General features: G+C 49.1%; 1 protein-coding gene across 1 annotated transcript in view; it reads right to left on the reverse strand.

Moving 5' to 3' along the window:
• The window catches only part of DNAAF9 (dynein axonemal assembly factor 9), an 816325-nt gene that overhangs the window by 40982 nt on the left and 755619 nt on the right, over positions 1-19724 (reverse strand). The window contains exon 35 of the mRNA XM_086964303.1: positions 12799-12864. Coding sequence (XP_086820429.1) covers positions 12799-12864 — 66 coding nt within the window. The remainder of the gene's footprint in view (positions 1-12798; positions 12865-19724) is intronic.

Here is a 19724-nt window from a genome sequence, read left to right on the forward strand (position 1 = left end):
GCAACGAGACACGCGGGACTGGCCATCTTGAAGAAACTGCACTTCGCTTCCAGCACGACTTCAGAGGCATCTTCGAGAAAGTGCTTTGGGTATTGAGAAGCCCCAGCTCCGAGCAGCTCCTGCACAGAAGATCAGCCCTCCAGCATCCACGAGATCTGCGTGGGGCCCTTTTGCTTGATTGCTGCTCGACGCGTTGTCTGGTAACTTCCCGGCTGGCTAGTGGCCTCTAGACGATGAACCACAACATCTACACCACAAGTCTGGTTGCTCCAGACTGGCCCTTGCTTCCCTGCAAAGAAGAAGCACCCCGGACCCTCCTGGTCCGCACCAGGCGCCTTTTCCACTCACCGCGTGGGTTGCCTTTGCCAAGGCCTTTTGATGCCGAATCCGGAACCAACACCGCCGACAGCGAGAGCCTGCGTGTGACAGCTCGTGCCTCCACCCTGGTCGTCGAAGACACCTCCTGGTCCACGTGGCTGCAGAGTCAAGCGTCCACTCTTCACCTGATCGCGACAACAGCATCTGGTTTCTTACTGGTTCCACTCCAGTCACTGGCTAGGGACTTTGAACATTGTCCCCTCTGCTTTCAGGTCTACATCTTCCTTGATCCACCCTTGGATCGCTCCGGACATCTTCCTCCTGGTCGCCTGCAGCATCTTTTCTTCAAGGCTCCATTGACTTCAACGCAGAAACCCGACACACTTTCACACCTATGCACCCGCAGCCCGTGGGTGAGGCAACGAGAGCATTTCGGTGCTCAAGGGTAGATTGACTCTCCTAGTGTTCAGGTATCCAGTTGTTTTAGTCCCAACTAGTCAGAACTGTCTAATACTTACCTTTTCGTAATTTGTAGTGTCCGTTGACTTTGTTACGCATCTTGCGTGTGAGTTCCCACTCTGCACACGCGTCCCGTGGGCCTCCTGCCCCTTACCTAAGGTTAGGGTAGTGTAGTCCCAGCGATCCTACAGCCCCTGGACAGCTCCATTCCTTCTATCGATTTCCTTATACCATTTACTTAGTATATGGTTTGTCGTGCCCCTAGGGCACCATTGTAATTTGTGCAACTTAACGTATTTTTCTTAAGAGTCTTGTCATGTGCTTAGCCCTCTGATCTCATAAAGAGTTCAGAGGTGTTTTGTTAGTAATAAATATATTGTTTATTTTCATAACAACCTGTGTGGTGTCCTTTCATTTGGTATTCAAGGGGTTATATGTGGTAAAACAGCTGGCTTCACATGCCAAAAGAGTTTAGCCTAAGACTGCTTTGTCCACGCTACCACTAGGATAGCTGGTCTATAAGGTTGACTTACAACCAATCAACATAAGGGTTGTTTGGACTGATACAAGGTGATCACTAGAACTAGTGAGCATCATATATCAGGCCAACTTCTCACACTAACTAACTGTTTCTTACAGATATATTGTTACAGAAGGTAAGTAACTTGTGCATCTGAAAGAAACATTTCAGTTGGATTCCTTACATTAGAATAGATACCCCAGCAATACCAACCCCGGTGGTGGGTCTGCGAACCAAGATCACACCAGGAAGTCCTGGAGAACGGAACGGCCAAAGAAGTGAACTCTCCGGACTTGGCTGTCCAGGCAGTAGTGCTTAGCAAACGTGTGCAGTGAGGCCCACGTAGCTGCCTGACAAATGTCCTGCAAAGGGAGGATCCTTTTTAGCCAAGGAATAAAAACCTTGATGCACAAAACGACCCAACGAGAGATGGTCTGCTTGTGCACGTCCCGTCCCTTCTTAGCATCCACGTAGTCAACAAAGAGTTGGTCATCCACCCGGAACTGTTGTGTGCAGTCGAGGTAGAAAGAGTGCGCTCGTTTTAGGTTCAGACGGTGGACCCTCTTCCTCTTTCGAGGAATGCGGAGGTGGAAAGAAGGTGGGCAAGGTGATGGACTTCCCAATGTGAAAGACAGTAACCACCTTGGGCAGGGAAGAAGGACGAGTCCTTAGAACAACCTAGTCTGTATAGACAGAAAGGAAAGGAGGTTTAGAGGAAAGTGCCTGGAGATCACTCACTCTTCTGGCAGAGGTGATAGCAACCAGGAAAGCAGGTTTGAGCGTCAGAAGACGAAGACGACAATTGTGAAGTGGCTCAAACAGAGTCCACATCAAATAAGTAAAACCCAAGTTCAAGTCCCACTGAGGCATCACGAAAGGAACAGGAGGGAACATGTGCATGATGCCTTTCAAGAACCTATTTACAACAGTTGACTTGAAAAGAGAAGGCTGATCAGGAAGCCTTAAGAAGGTTGAAATGGTTGAGAGGTAGCCCTTGATAGTGCCCAGAGCAGAGCCCTGCTGGGTAAGAGAAAGGAGGAAGAGGAGAACCTCTGAAAGGGGGCAGAGTGTGGATCCACAGCCTTTGCTGTGCACCATGCCACAAATTTGTTCCACCTGCAGGCGTATACTGTTTTTGTGGAACGACGCCTGGGGTTGGTCACCCTCCACAGTTGGAATCCCACTGGTTCCTTCAGTGCCAGCCATTTGCTCTAGTGAGGTGGATATGTTGCAATCTACCTACTGTATGTGTTCTCCTACTAAACCCTCTAGTAGTTGTAGTCAGGGTGTGCTAAGCCCTATCCTCTACAACATTAAGTTCAGTAGAACTTAAATATACTATCTTGTTTTTTATATGTACCTCTAGGTACCTGTATGATCTTTCACAAGGTATTGGCAAAGATTACAATGGTAAAACAACAGCAAGCTCAAATCCCACCGCTACCCACCAATGTGAGAAGTTGGCCTGATATATGATGTTCACTAGTTCTAGTGACCACCTTCTATCAGTTCAAACAACCCTTATGGTGATTGGTTGTAAGTCAACCTTATAGACCAGCTATCCTAGTGGTAGCGTGGACAAAGCAGTCTTAGACTAAACTCTTTTGGCATGTGAAGCCAGCTGTATTACCATATGTAACCCCTTGAACACCAAGTGAAAGGACACCACACAGGATATATATTCAAAATATATATGTATTTATTACTACAAATAGTCCCCTGAACTCTTTATGAGCACAGAAGCAAACACGTTAAAACAATGCAATAGATAAGTATACAAAAGTGGCACAAATATGGATAGACCCGGGTGGCCCCTAAAACCATATACTAAAGAAGTGGTATAAGTACCACGAGTCGAAAGGAAGTAAGGCCTAGGGCCTTGGGAATCGCTGGGGCTATGCTGTACTAACGCAAGTTAGGAACTAGGAGGCCCACGGGATCTGGTTTGCAGTGCACAAAGTTAGAAGCAGTTCACATTGAAGTCAATGGATGCGTAAAAGTGTTAAAGGTGAAGGTAGGAAGTCTTCCGGTCAGTCTAGGACTTAACCCTTTGGAATCTGGACACTAGGAGTGTTAAACTACTCGGGGGCACCGGAGTGCCAGCGTTACCTCACCCACAGGAAGCGGGTGCAGTGGAGCCAAAGTGTGTCAGGATTTTGCAGGAGTTCAGATGGAGGTTTGGAGTGTTGATGCTGCAGGCGACCTGATGTGAAGAGTTCCGGTGGATCCAAGGGTGGATCTGAAGTGGTGAAGACCTGAAAGCAGAGGGGACAATGTTCACAGTCACTAGCCAGTGACCGGCGTGGAACCAGGAAGGAACCAGGCATTGTCGGGTGCCAACAGGTGATGTTTTGAAGCTTGTCTCTTCAGCAGCGTGGACTAGGCGACTATGACGACGACCAGGAGTCACTCACAAGCTGTCCCACGTAGGCTCTAGTTGATAGCGGAGTCGGCTTCTTGATCGGAGCAAACAGGCCTTGGCTAATGCAAGCCACGCAGGAAACAGAGAAGGCTTCTCACTCTAACCAGCAAGGTCAGAGGGGTTGCTGCTTTTGAGAGCAGCAAGGGCCAGTCTGGAGCAACCAGACCAGCGTTGGAAAGTTGTCGTTTGGTCGCCAAAATGGCCACTAGCCAACGGACTAGTAACCGGGTAGGCGCGTCGAGTGGAACAAAGCAAAAGGGCTCCACGCAGATCTTGTGAGAGCTGGAGGGCTGGTCCTTGGAGCAAATGTAGCTCGGTGGTGGGGCTTCTCAAGACCCCAAGCACAGCGGTGAGGGTGCCTCAGGTGCTGCGCAGTCAGCTTCTCGTGGACTTTCCGAGAGGTCCGGTCCCACGTCTCAGGTCGCCTCCACTCGTCTCAGCTTTGCAGGGACTGTGGATCGGGCTGTTAGATGTCTGGGAGTCTAGTTCTTGTGAGGCTCTGGGCTCGGGCTCCGGCGGGAGGCGGTGGCAAAGCAGTCGTTCATCGCTGGATGGTGCCTGTATTCATAGGGGGTGAGTGTTTGATTTGCTCAAACGCTCCGTCGATCATCCCCTTTTGTATTGCTTTGTTTGCCCTAAGTTGGCAGGGTATGCTCAGACGTGAGTCCCTTGCTCAATTGGCCACTGGATTCAAGATAGCCTGGCTGATGAGGATTATGAATCCGAAACCGGTCCCAGAATGCTTGTTTCCGGTCCAGGGAAGACATGGCTTGGCAGTTCGGGATGGACTGTTCCCATGAGGCACAGGGTCAGACTGATTTGCATATGGTCATGTCTGAACTGGGGTGGCTGAGTGAGCTAAAGATTGGTGATGGATTAAACCCAGATCAGTTGACTGGGGTGAGTGTTTGATTTGCTCAAACGCTCCGTCCATCATCCCCTTTTGTATTGCTTTGTATTCACAGGGTGGCCACTCCTTGGCCACGAGGGAGATTCTTCAGCTTTCTGAGCAGCAGAACGTCGAAGGTCCAGAGTTTCTTCTTCTTGAGTCGAATTTCAGGGTAATCTGTCGTCTTGGGACTCAGCTCCTACTTTTAAACCAATTCTAGGGGCTGGACTACCTACTAGGTCCCTCCTATGGGTGGGTCCAGGAAGGGGGTGGTTACACCCCTTATCCTATGTCCAGTTTCGCGCCAGAGCTGGGGTGCCCCAGCACCGGTTTGAACTGGCCTATGCACGGGGACACCTTGTGTGCCCCGGGCATGTCTGATTCTATTCAGCCCTACCTAACCAGATACACAAAATCCTGTCTGGGGTGGTGCTAGCACCTCCCAAGGCAGGAAACCCTTTGTCCAAGCCTCCCTCACTGGAAGGACTCCCCCGCAGCAGGAGGTCAGACTTGTGTCTGTGGTGGCAGCATCCATTTTGTGATGCTGAGGCTCTGTTTAACTTTAACCGGGGTTCAGGTTCTGTACATGTCGTGTCCCTCTAGAAGGGTGGAATACTACCCCCGTCGCCAGAATTGGCGAGGGGGTAGTATTCCAATTCATATGACACCTTACTCAACATGTTTGATAATGTCAAACCAGAGTTAGCATTTAACCTCAAGGTTCATAATGCACTTAAGAGTATATGGTATGCCGCTATCAGGAAACAGCTAAAGGACATGGTTCCGAAAGCTGCAGACAGGCTCAGCTCATGCTAGAGCACCATCTCACACATAACCAAGCACTCTGCCTCCAGGATTGATAAGGCCTGCCATAGGAGTGACTTATAGGTTACTGTGTGTCCTTGTATGGGTTAGATATAGAGATACTATACCTAAAGCAAAGGGTGATTACACCACCTTGCCCCAGCTGAGTGATCAGCCAGTTGTGTCAAATAGTAAGGCCAGGCCAGGGGTGGCACAATACGTGCTGCAGCCCCTGGTAGGCCTTGGATGCACCTATGCCCTGGGTACCTAGGGTACACTGTACAGGGGCTCACACGGTGATCCATGTTCCAATTGGTAAGGCACATAAAGTGCCTTGGCATAAATTTAGAGAGAGAACAGCAGGCTGCGGGTCCGATTGGCAGGCCCACAGCCACATAAAGTCAAAAACCAGTGAAGCAAAAAGCAAAAATCTGGGTTGACTATAGTATAGCAGACCCTACTCTCCTACAATCAATAAGCGCAATCAGTCTGTAATTCGCTGGGTCTGTTCGAACGCCTGCTTTGAAGAGTGGATGCAAAATACTCCCGCTCCATGAGAGGGGAATACTTCCTGATTGAAAGGCGTGATTGTACAGTGGGGTAAGGTATTCCTCCCAAAACAGTTGGTCGTGTTTGAAGAGCCCATTGGGGAAGCCGTTCGGGCCTGGCGCACCTTTTGACCTCAATTTTTTCAAGACCATTTGGACTTGGCATTGTGTGCTCCAGTTTTCATCAAAGGTTTGATCTTCTTCATGCTTTTCTTTGAGTAGGTAAGTGAGGTGATGTTGATTCCTTGCTTGCGGGTTGGTCATTTGAGTTTGCTCTAGGTGGTGGATCCAATCTTCCTGTAGTATGTTTGCAATAAAGGCGTGGGCTGCTCCTTTAGCTACTTTATTGATTTCTGCCCAAAATGTCCTGTTATTGGATTTGCTGGCTTCTAATAGTTGTTGCCAGATTTCAGTTTGGTGTTTTGTCTTTGCGGACCAAACCTCTTTTTTGTATGTTTGCCTTAAGTTGTGGATTTGCCGCTTGATGTCTTCGCCCCTTTTTGTATCTTTCGGAAGCAGAGAGAGCGGAGGTGGACTGACCCGCTCGCTGGTTACCAGACCCACCGCTGCGGAATCCACGTCCGCGGCCGCACTGAGGCTGGTTCTGCACAGGCTTTGTGGAGGAGCGTGCTTGGTTGCCTTTGCCCTGGCCAATGAACAGAATGAAACCCAGGCGTGGCAGAGTTCTTTGTGGAAAGACCCAAAGACTTGGCCGTGGCCCACGAGTCTTTACTGCGCTCCAGGGCATTGTCAGCCTTGTCACCAAAGAGGCAGGAGCCAACCAAGGGCATGTCCATGAGCGAGCCTTGGACATCAGGCGAGAACCCGGAAGACTGCAACCAGGCATGACGCTGCAACGCGTGTGTGAATAATAGCACAATTCTAACAAGCAAGAGGGAAGGTAATTGACATTAAAAAAATTATACTAACACATTTATTCAGATATAAAAACTCTATTCCATTTAATAGATATTCATATAAAAACATACATTACATACAAAAATGTTACAAAACTTTTTTTTAAGTACCAAGAATTTATACAGTTTTCATAAAAAATTATATTCACAAAATATTTAACAGAAACATAAAGTGGCAGACAATAATTTCTGTCTGTCTGCCACTTTATGTTTCTTTTAAATATTTTGTGAATATAATTTTTTATGAAAACTGTATAAGTTCTTGGCACTTAAAAAAAAAATGTGTAACATTTTTGTATGTAATGTATGTTTTTTATATGAATATCTATTAAATGGAATGGAGTTTTTATATCTGAATAAATTTGTTAGTATAATTTTTTTAATGTCAATTACCTTCCCTCTTGCTTGTTAGAATTGTGCTATTATTCACACACATGTTATGCTCCTGTCCTAGGAACTGACAATTCCGATCAGGGGATCCTTGTTGTCTACATTGTATGACGCTGCAACGCCACAGTCGTGGAAATTGCCCTGCCCAATGAATCAGCGATGTCCAGCCCACACCTGATGGCAAACTTCGCCGCATCCTTGCCTTCTGCAATCGCTTGGGAAAGGATAGCCTGGACCTCCTCAGAACACTGAGGCATGACCTCGGCTACCGAATCCCACACCGTGTGTAGGTAATGGCCCAATAAGCAGGCGGTGTTAACTGACCGCATCCCCAAGCTGGCTGTGGAGAACAACCTCTTACCAAATTGGTCTAGCCTCTTAAGAGTCCTTAGCCGGCGTAGCCGTGGGAAAGGCACTCTGCAACATCGAGGCCTGAATGATCAGGCTCTCAGGCGTGGGGTGAGTGGTCAAGAAGGCAGGATCACCAGGTGCTGGAGGATGACGCCTAGCAACGTTTTTATCCACCGGTGCCCCAGGGGTCGGCCGCAACTAAGTGCCCAATAGGAATTCGGTGAGGGCCTTATCGAAAGGGAGCAGCGGCTCAGACGACGCAGACGCAGTCTGGAGCACCTCCGTAAGGAGGTTGGTCTAAAGGGCCACCGTAGGGAGGTTGAGATGGAGAGCATCTGCAGCCTGACGCAGCACCACAGTGTAGGAAGCGCCGTCCTCCACAGTAGGTGGCGAGGAGGCAAACCCCAGGCAGAAGACACAACAAGTTTGCCCGCATCTTGAAGGTCGTCTACCCAATCCTGCTCGGAGTCACACTGCCGTGCAAGGGGGTCCTCGGAGCCATCCAAGTCCTCGTCTGGCGTTGAGGGTGCCGGCCACTGCAGCAGGGGCGGAGCCGGAGAGGGGACACGTGTCTTCGGGAACGGCACCTGAAAATGGAGCCGTATCCCAAAACTGATCCCAGGTCGGAACAAAATGGTCCGAGAACTGGGGCAGGGGTGGGATAAACGGCACCCAGTGCAGCGCCGGGGCCGGAGGCAAGGGTGGCGTCGGGGCTAGAGGCGCTGCACCTTGAGGCACCAGTGGCAGTGCCGCCGCGCCAACATGATCTGGACACGGGACTGCGGGGCCTGCAAGCGAGCAGGCGGGAGTTCGAGGGCTAAAAAGGTGGTCCACGGCAGCAAGAAACTCTTGCATCTGTTCGGGAGTCGCCGACGGACCCGGGTATGGCAGGTAGGCCGCAGGGCTCGCAGGCTCTGGAGGAGCCGCAGGGGCGGAGCCCCTGTCCCCCTCGTACGCCTCCGAGGAACAACAAGGGGAAGTTAGAGAGCGAACACGTGTCTTCAACTTCTTTTTATTGCGTCGCTTACCGGAATCTGAACGCAAAGACTTAAGAGCCCGAGGAGCGACGGCTTGGGTCCCTCGAGCGGTCCCGCAAAAGGCCCCTAGACCCGGAACGGCGGAGAGAGGAGTGCCGGACCTCCAGCAGCATCCGGCACCGCTCCCGCAAGACCTTCGGGCCATGGCTTGACAGTCTCGAAAGTCCCGGAAGTCATGGTCGGTCTCCAGGCAGTAGAGGCACACATCGTGAGGGTCCGCCACCGACATGTTACTGCAGCACGACCCACAAGACTTAAAGCCGGGCATCCCTACGTGCACCAGGAGACAAGAGAAGGAGACAAAGTTTCAAAAAGTAGTCAACAAATTACTGAAGTACATGCTCAATCCGGATCTGCACTTTCAGCGCGCAAAAAGAAAGAACTGACGTCAGCGCGCATGGGTGGCGCCTAAGTAGTCTCCGTGACGCCATCTCGGCGCATACAACGCCAGAGACTGACGCGGAGCCACACAACGCCACCTACTGATGCCCAGGGGTACCGCTAAGCAAAACTTTCCAGATCCTATCTGGCGCCTGGGGATATTCTAAGGTAAGGAATCTATCACTAACGTGACTTTTTCAGATTGTCACAGTAGATAGCTTGAGGTGTAGGGCCTCGGCCGTTCTACACAACACCACTGCTGCCAAACTGGCTGAAAAATCTCAGGATGGAATGCAGGCACAAAAGTACCCATCGGGATGGAAGCTGGGGTCGACGTCGGCTGGAGGTCCAGCCGGCACTGGTTGTGGACGTGGTGCCGGTTGACCTCATAACACCTCCACCGGCACCGACTCCACCAATCCGCTTCCAGGCCTGCATCCAAAGGGCCCCTGTGGAGGCGAGGCCGGAGCCGCCGGCGTCGAAGGTCAAGGGCCCCCCATCTGAGTCTGTGGGGCCCGAAGGCACACTGGCAGAGTCGGGCTGCCCAAAGATGGCATGCATCGCTTCGTAAAATTGACAAAGCTGGGCAGGGGTCACTCCCGGTCTCTGGAAGGAAGGAAAGGATGGAGTCGACACTGACGGCTCCGCACGCGGAGCCGCGGTAGTGGCACCACCCGCACCCTTCGTTGCATCGGCCGACTGATCAGGGGAAGTCGAAGAGCGACAATGCTTCTTCGACTTACCTGACCCAAGTGCGAAGACTTCGACGAGGAGTGATGATGGCTCCGCAATTGGTCCTGTGACCTACGCGACCGGGACCTCGAGCGATGCGGAGCCGTCTGCCGGGCCTCGAGGAGCGCTCGGAACCGCTCCTGCAAAGACTTCAGGGTCATGGTCAGGCAGTCGAAGCACGACTTGTGGTTGTGGTCGCGCTCCAGGCAGTAGAGGCACAAGCGGTGCGGATCCGTCACCGACATCAGTAGAGTACAGGAAACACAGGCCTTGAAACCGGGCATCCCTAATGCACCAGGAGTCGAAGTAAGACTCGAAAAGAAGTCAACAAAAGTCGCAAAAAGTCAGTCAAAAAATGACTGGGGGTAACGCTCTCTCCGGATCTGCGCTTGCTGGCGTGGAAAAAGAAGGAACTGACATCAGCGGAGGGCAGAATCGAAGTAACTTCCACTACATCATCCCGGCGACCACAACGCCGATGTGGAGTCGACCGATGCCGCCTACCAACGCGCAGTGGTACTGCTGATGAAAAACTTTCCGGATCCAGTCGGACGCCTGGGGGTTATTCTAAGGTAAGGAATCTATAACTAACTGTTTCTTTCAGCTGCAACGTCCCATGCCGCGCCACCAGGAACTTTAGGGACCACTCCTCTCCTAGGGCTTGAAGCCAGCCTTTCAAGAGGACATTCTTGCCACACTAAGACAAAACTCTCAAAACCCTTTCAATAAAAGTAAAAAAAAAGTTAAGTCAAACAGTGACTGAAGGGGTAGCCCTCCCCAGATCTGCGCTGACCGTTGGGCAAACAAAAGAGCAAACGTCAGCGTGCTGGGGTGGCTCCTATATAGGCGTCGCACATGTCACATCCAACTTGACGCTACATTCTGATGCGCAAGGGTACTGCTCACCAAAAAAATACAAGATCCAGTCTGACGCCTGGGGATAATTCGAAGGTAAGGAATCTGCGGCTAAAAGTCACCATCAGATGCGCATTGCAAAAAACATGGGATAAAGGTTGAGCAAATCTTCTCCTCACAGCATATCAAGACATGTCAGTCTGAGACTTAGTGATGCAGGAGAAAAGAAAGTGTCAGGACTCGCTCTCCTCTGGCTTTGCGATGATTAATTAACCCCTTGCCCGTGTCCTGTGCTGGACATTCCGATCGCGGGCGTGGTCATGACGGTTCCCGGCCGTCATCAGCACAGGAAAACTGTGACGCATGATGGACGTGAGCCGTCATCAGCACGCAAGGGGTTAATAAGCTGCATTTTATTAGAGATACATACTGTGTCCATTATGTAAAATATGCCAGCACTATGAATGTGTCACGGTTCGCGCCGATTGCCGCTCCCGGCCATCCTCGCCAACGCACACACAGAATTACCGGGATACTCACTTCCGGGCGGAAGTTGAGTCCCGGTCTAGTCCTGGGCAGCTGACCTGGGAGCACTGAAGCACTTCCGGGGGAAACGCTTAAACATCGCATTTCCCGCCGGCTCAGTGCTTCGAATCCTTACTGGAAGCTCCCGAGACGCGGAAGTGATTGCAGAAGCGGAGACGCGTCAGTTACCTTCTGGCCTACGCTGCGCTGGAGCGCTGTCTGGTGTTGGTTCAAGCCGCGCCGGAGCGCTGTCTGGTGTTTGTTCAAGCCGTGCTGGAGCGCTGTTAGTTGCCAGGTCTACGCCGCGCCGGAGCGCTGATTATTTGCATCACAGGAACTCGCGCAGGAGCGCTTGCTTGTTTTCCTTGTGGTTCTCTGCGCTGAAGCACTATTCAGGGCAGTACCTGTTTTGCCTCCCTTAACCCTTGCTGCGCCGGAGCGCTGTACGGGGGTCAAGGGTCTTTTGCACAGGAGTGCTTTGCTTTGGGTTTTGTTTACATAGACAGTTGGTTTCCCCATCGCGCAGGAGCGCTGTTAGGGGGAATTGCTCCGCTAAGCAGGAGCATTGTATATAGCTTGTTTTAAGTACCAGGGATGCCATAAGTTTCATGACTACGTTCTAATACATACTACACGCGCAGGAGCGCTTTGCCTTCTGGTTTGACATTTGTTTATTTGTACCTGCGCAGGAGCGCTTTCCTTTGGTTCAAGCTTGGGTGCCCCGCGCAGGAGCACCTAACCTTAGCTGTCCTTATCAGGAGCTGAACTGATGTTTGGGTACCGCGGTCTCCAGAAGCACTGGTGAGTTCCCGGAAGGACACTAATTCTGTGTGTGTTATGCGGGGTGGTTCCTTCCTGATCTAGCTCTGAATCTGACCTGGTTCTTTTCTGGTTTCCAGCTGGCACCGGATAACCCGCAAGCTCCACACTCCCGTTAAGCCTCTACACCCTGGCTCCCTTCCCTGCGTCCATCTCATCCCTGCTGGGTCTTACCTTCCACGAGAGTCAGGTGGGTACAGGGACGGGTGCTCTTATCGTCTCTGAGGAATTGCTTCACAAGCAAGGGTAAGTCTTGTGGGGCACCTGACAGAATGGTAAATGTGCATTGAGAAAAATATGGCAGTGAAGATTCAGGGATTTTTCACCAAATTCCAAAATCCAAGAATCTGCAAATTGCTGTGGGTTGACCCAAAATTTGATGACTATTTGACTCAATGAGTTGTTGAAGATGCCAGATCCAAACAATCCATTGGCGGAAGAGGGCTGACCCAAAGGTATATCTAATGCATGGTAAGGTTTAAGGCATTTGGGTAGGAAGTAGGGTGCTACTCTATATACTAGTGGGCTTTAACCAAACACTGCAGTAGTGTTAGATAAGGAGATACTAAATTGGGCATGGAAACTAAAGTACTTATAAGGGAACCATCAACTCTAATTTGTTCCTGAAGAAGGTTACTATTATGTTTAAAATAAACTGAAAATGAAACCACTATTGACACAAGTTTTACATTTTTATACATATTGTAAATGACTGTTAATTTTGTTAGAAACTTTGTTTTTTGTTAAGCACTCTCATGTGCAAAGATACTGAGAATAAAATCAGAACTCAAATGACATCACATAAATAATAAACAATGCAACAAAACTTACATGAATGTTTTTAATCTCCTGCAGGGATAGCAGTCCTCTTGTTCTAAGGGGTCTTCTCTGTGGCCTCTGTGTGAGAATTATCACATTAGTACAGATATTTTTATGCCATCATTAATCAGTGAGAATTAGGTTCTTTCTGAACAGTGACCCTCCTGTAAATTACTGGATTTAACATACTAATTTGCGGGGAACATTTTTCTCTGCAGTGGATCACATCAAAGCACAGAGAATTTGAACATTAAACTTTCACAGTTACAATCTTATCCAACAGACAAATTATCCCACTATACAGAAAAAAAGGTTGACTAGGTTTGGGATACTCTTATTTATGAGCTAGTATGTGATAGTGAGAAGCTGTGTAAAGCACAGTCCTTGTTAAAGAAGAATAAGTGACTTGTATGTCAAATTGTATGATGAATAAGCTCTCATCTGGTAGTCAACTCCCCATCAGGGCAGTAAATAGGCTACAGAACCGCCAACCATATGTCCTGGTACCTAGGTCATGGGTACTAAAGAGAACCCCTAAGGGCTACATACAGCGTGTATTGTGCCACCATAAGGGACCCCTCACCACACTGCCATTGCAGGCGGCGTGACATGGTGCAGACAAAAGTGAAAACATGACATGCTACACTTCCTGTGTGCGATGCCTGCAGACACTGCATGCAATATATGCAAGTCATCCTTTACAGCCTTAAGGCAGGGTGCATAATATTACCTGTGCCAACATATTGGCATGAGCAGATATGCCCCTATGATGTCTAAGTCAATTCGTAGACATTGCAAGCGGAAAGGGAAGCCATCTTAAGTATATGTACTGGGCACTGGTGATTAAGAGTTCCCCAGCTACTTGACTGAAACCAAAGATGTCTGTATCAAACATCTCGTATTAATAAAGCCACACTGATTCCAGTGATGGGTTTATTAGTGCAGGCACCCAGAGGGTACCTTAGAGGTAGCCCCTGAAACCTCCTAGTCCGTAGAACGTCAATAAAGACTAGAGCAATTATTGAATCCCTTTCTAGTATGGGACTGTCCCAATTGGTCTCTGGCCCTACACATGATGCAGGCCATTCTTCAGATGGCATCTTTTCAAATGATCCAATGGTGTCATATTATTCACCATGGCACAGATTCATTTTCTTTTACGCCCAACTCCATAGTTAGAAGTGTCCATTACTTAAAGAATAAGATTCTGAGGAGAAACTGGAAAGGGGTTTCGGCTACAGCCCTGTCCACAACCTTTGATAGTATGCCTATTGAAATCCAAGATGATGTAGATAAGGGTTCAGAAGCCCTTGCAGCGTGTCTGGAGAAGGCTGCCAATATGGTAGCTCCTATTAGGGAAGCCAAGCAAACAAGGCATTCCCCTTCTGGCCCCTGGTACAATGACTAAGCATTCTTAAGCAGGTCTGTCGCAGACAAGAGCGAATTTAGAGGAAAAAGTTGGAGGAGCAAGAAAGTCATTTATAGGAACAAAATTAGGAATACAAATTAGCCCTTGCTGAGGAGAAGTCTGCATATTGTACCCATAAGATTGAAACTGCTACTTCTGCTAAAGAACTCTTTAGGGTGGTACAACAGATCTCCAAGCCTCTGACAGTTGGGGAACTCAAAGGTTCATAAAAAGTTTGCCACCAGCTGGGCAATTTTTTCCAATGCAAAATTGTGGACATATATGATGGATTTGAAGTAATTAAATCCAAAAGACTTCACTGGTTGCAAATCCAAGGGTAGAGAGCAACAGCTGGACTTCTGAGAGTCTTCGGTGCCTAAAGACCAAGAGTGTAATTTGCTCTCAGTATTTCAACTTCTTACCCCGGAGATGGTGGAACAACAACTCCTCAACACAAAATCTAGCTCACTCCTGGAATCATGTTCACCAGCAATTTTGCATATGATGGCTGGCCTGGTGGCTCACCCTCTCACGGATCTGATGAATAAAGCCATTTTCTCTGGCTGCTATCATTGCCGATAGAAGGAAGCATTGATTAGGTCCCTACTAAAAACAAAAACAATTTGGATAGCATGAATCTTAAAAATTACCGTCCGATTTCACAGCTCCCACTTCCAGCTAAGATCCTCGAGAAACACCTGAAAGGCCATTTGATGGAATTTGCAAAAGAGAAGGAATGGTGGACAACTCCCAGTTTGGCTTCAGAAAACATCATGGAAACGAAATGTCATTAATCTCAGCCAAGGAATGTATTAGGCGGTTAGTGGATGAGGGACAAGGCATGGTGTAGGTACTTTTGGACCTACCCGTAGCCTTTGATACCATCTCTGCCTTGCTACTGATTGAACGCCTTCAAGATATGGGTATCACACAACAGGCCCTGGCTCTTCTGTCCTCTTTCCTCATGGACATTTCACATAGGGTGCTGCTACAGCAGTTCTACTCACGTGTTTTCTCTCTGCCAAGTGAAGTGCAGCAGACCTCATTACTGAACTCCAAGCTTTTTAACCTGTAGGTCTCTCCACTTGCTGACATCATCCGGGCCGATGGGATGTATGCAATTTCCTATCATTGTGTTGATGCCTAAGAACTCTGCTGCCACCGCTGATAACTTCTCACAATACATGTCGACAGTCGCCGACTGGATGATAGGAATTTTTGAAGCTTAATAGAGATAAAAAGTAAGTACTACTCTTAGGGATGCAAACATCATACTGGAATTGTAACTAGTGGCAGGGTATCTTAGGCACCTGTCCCGTTCCAGTCGAGAAAATAAAAAATCTGTGTCATTTGAGACACCGAACTCGCACTTAATGGCCAGGCTAATCGCACTGTGGTGACCTGCATTTGGTTTGTAAGGATACTTATGAAAATATTCCCATTAATACTAGTTCCGGCGCGAAAGCGGGTTGCATAATCCCTTTTCATGTCCAGCAGAAACTTCAGGTGGCACAAAATGGGCTTGCCAGAGCAATCCTTGATGTTTCGAGGTGCCAATCAGCTGCTGCTGAGCTGTGCGATCTCCATTGGCTTCCTATCAGAAAAATCATTATGTTTAAAGCTATCTGTACTGTGCACAAGGCCCTTTATCTCCCTAGTCCTGTAGGGATTAAAGAGATGTTTCAATGGTACACTCCAGTAGGAAACCTTCGCTCAACACACCGTAATTTGGTCTCTGTGCATAGGACCCAAAAGAAAAAATGGGGAGGCAGAGCCTTGTCGTTGCTGCAGGCAGGCTCTGAAACTCTCTTCTGAAGTGCCTTACAGCGACCACAGAGCTGCCGCCTTTTGGAAAGACACTTAAAACCTGGATCAACACTATATCAGCAGTGTTTTCCCCTGTTATCTAATATGGTGGGTTTATGGACATGACTCAGTTTTGGACGTTCGGCTACAGCGCCTTGATCCCTTCGGGTAATAATGCACTTTACAAAAATGTAACCAAATCAAACCACTAGTGTGCTGACTGACTGGTACAGTCCAGCCTGCCATAGCAGACATGCTTCTGACCCCTAGGAGGTAAGAGCTCTGCTCTCAGAGGTCAGAAATAAGGCCTGCTCTGGCAGGAGGCGTTTACACCTCCTCCAAACAGGATGTTGAGTGTAGGAAGCTGGCACTGTCTATGCTAAAATGAGGTATGTGTGCACAGAATCCAGGGAGTCCCCAGAAGTATAGCAGAGGCTAAATTACGTATGTACTGCAAGCTCTCTTTGTGGTAGTGTGGGAAGCAGTTAGGCTTATCCAGAGGGTGTGTTAAGCAGTTACTGTATTCACTCAATCAAGGACTGGTTACACTGCTGTCCAGGAGCCCTATAGCTCTGTCGGGACGATATGATGCACTCATGGAGAATGTCGAACGTTACAGCCATTGGTTTCTATTATAACTGACTATTTGGAACTTCTGTCGGAATATTCTAATGCGCTCATGTAGCCTGCTGAATGATATTGTCATTGATTTCTTTTGCACATGCCGTTTTGAATGTCTAGCTGTATGGATATGCTGTAGTGTATGGTTTTGAAAAAAACCCAAAAAGAAATTTAATAAAAAGAAAACAAAAGGACAGGCCACACACACACACACACAGACAGAATTCAGACCAATTGGGTAAGTATAAAAAAGGTATACTTATGTTTCATTTTAAAACCAAGCAAGACTTGGAGAGGTAAGTAAAATATACTTTCAACTGCAAGACTTTCCAAGGAAATGTTGTGGTTGAATTTGCAATGCTTACAGGTGTGTATACACTTTAGATACAGTTTAAATTGCATAGAAATTACTCTTGATTAGGTTTTCGGTACTTTTGGATTACATCGACTATTCGGGTGATATGCCTATATATTACACCAGGGATCCTACAATACAAGGTAAGTAAGACTTTTTCAGGTTTAAGATACAGTTACTTTTCTTCTATACCAAACACAGGTCAACACAGACATTATTAGGGACAGCAAACTCTTAACATTGGCTTCTACAAAAGAAAAATAGTTATCGATTTTACAAGTACTAGACTTACAATTTGGAGTTTTGGGGGTTAGGACCAAGGTTCCTCATGGTCTAGATGGGCAGTGTCGTTGCACCACCAGCTACACTGGCGTGGCCAGGATACAGAATGCAGGGGCCCAATGTTAACTAATGGGGCTAAGAGGACCTTCGGTTAAGGGCTGCTTAAGAGCAGGACACTCGGGTGTTGGAGCAAAGCTCCTGGGATTTTGATCAGCACTTCAGGGGTCAACAATCAGCACAGGAGTTGCACCACCGGTGGCACAGGGGCGGCCGTATGCGGAGTGCCAAGGAAAAGTCAGGGACCCAATGGACACCAATGAAGATCTCTGATTCGGAAAAGAGGCTGCAGGCTCGGGCAGGGAGACTTTCTGAAGGCAACCACCAGCTGGAGAGGTGAGCTGGGATCTTAGGGGATGCGTGGACACCGTCAGTGAGGTCACCCAAGGTTGGGGGATGTCTTTTGGCGATGGATTCTTCTGACTGCCTACGGTTACGGTTCAATTCTTCAGACCGCTTCGGTCGCTGACCTGGTCTTCCCTCTGCCCTTCAGTCGCAGTCGGGGGGGATCCTTTGGGTTGAGGCTGCAGGTGTGGTCTCGAAGCATGTGGGAGGTCAGGGGTTACAAGATTCTAGGCCACAATCGCTGGGGAGACTTACTGGGTGTGTTGCGCCACTCGGACTTGGGCAGTGGTGGCCGGTTGCAGAGTGGTGGTCCAGGTTTTGGTCTTGAAGTCTTTGGTTTGAGCAAATCCGGTGATCACGGGAGACAGATTTCGCAAGGTGTGTGCAGAACAAGTCCTCCGGGCTCTGGGGGGCTGCTGGACTCACCCGTTTCTTCGCTGTATGGTGGTCTGAGTCGGGACAGGCTAGTACGGCTGGGACTAAAGCAGTTGGTGTCCTCTTTTTCCTGGGCCAGCAAGGCTCTCCAGTCCTCCTTCTTTCTTCATCGAACATGAGGCAAGGTTCAGGGTTGTCCCTAAATACTAAATGTAAGGGCTTCAAAGGGGTGTGCAGGGCGGGACCAATGGGTCGCTTCCTTGGGGTGGGAACACCCCCTATTATGCCGCCCTCGAGGGGAAGGGGGAAAAGGCCTATCCCCAATTGGCTGAGTCCCCCCCATCCTCAAGATGGAGGGGACTAATATGTGTGTTTTACCTCACCTCCCCCACCTGAGTGGTGGGGTTGGCAAAGGTGGGCATACCTCTCTTCGTAGCTTAGTTTTCCCAGCGATTCTCCTGCCCAAAGAGGGAGCCAGAGCCAGCGGAGCCAGTTGCTGGGGGCAGCAAAAGGCAGGGACAGCTTCCAAAGGCGGAAGGCCCTTGATGCCTCCCCTTTCGTGGACCCAGCCCAACCCGGGGAAGGGGCATGACACCTGTGCCCGGGATAGTCTTTGTTTCTGGACCCAGAGAGTGGAGGTTTCTCTACCCAGGGATCCAGAAACCTATCTGGTGACGGAAAATGGCAGCCAGCCATTCAGGAACCCACCAGGGCTAGTAAATTTTTAGGAGGGAATCTCCTAGATGCCCTCTGAGTACATTTTACATTAAATTCAACACTGTCATCAGGGTGGATTTAATGTGCTGAGAAGTATGCTACCAAACTTCCCAGTTTTTAGTAAACCCATTATGGAGCTGTGGAGTTCGTAATGACCAACTCTTTATGGCTTCACTACATTTACAATGTCTAAGAATGGGCTTAGGCACTTTAGGGGTACAGGGCTCATGCCACTGTACCCTCACTTTAGGAATGGTGCCCCATGCTAGAGGGGTGACTTACCTAGGCCTCAGGCAGTGGGTTTCCGGCATGGCACACAGGGATGTATGCCATGTCGACTCTTCACTTTTGTCCGCACAAACAATACCGCAGCCTGCAATGGAAGTGTGTGGGTGTTCAGGTACAGGACCTCTAAGGGTGGCACAATAGGTGCTGCCGCCCTTAGAGGCCTCCCATGGTCACAGTGCCCTTGGTGCCCATTGTACCTTCACCTGTGGGCAGATATGTGCCAATTGTGGGTACAAAGGTACAGTCTTTGGAAAGAACACAGGTCCAAGGCTTCAAAGCCTCTGCCGCTTTGATATGTGACCCCGGCATCCCTCAGACCTGGGAGGTGCCACCCCTACCCTGAGGCCCATTTGGCATCAGGACAGGTGGTAATTTAGTATGGCATGGTGCACCCCAGGTAAGACACACACCTAAGGTGAGCTGCTTAATATGACCCACTCCAGGAAAATCCCACCATCTTGGTGATGCCAGAATTTAGGAAACTGGTGTAGGGTTATGCCCACTTCCCACAGGAAGTGGTCAAATAGGAGGCACAGTGACCCGAAGGGTAGGTAGCACCTGGCTACTACTCTACACTCCACTAATGCCCCTAAATTTAGTATTTAGGTGGCCCCCGGAATCCAGAACTTTAGATTCCAGTTAACCAAGCAGCCAGCATCTCCCTTGTATTAGAAGAGCTGGTCC

Source organism: Lissotriton vulgaris, chromosome 3_2 (assembly GCF_964263255.1).
Source record: "Lissotriton vulgaris chromosome 3_2, aLisVul1.2, whole genome shotgun sequence".
Lineage (NCBI taxonomy): Eukaryota > Metazoa > Chordata > Amphibia > Caudata > Salamandridae > Lissotriton > Lissotriton vulgaris.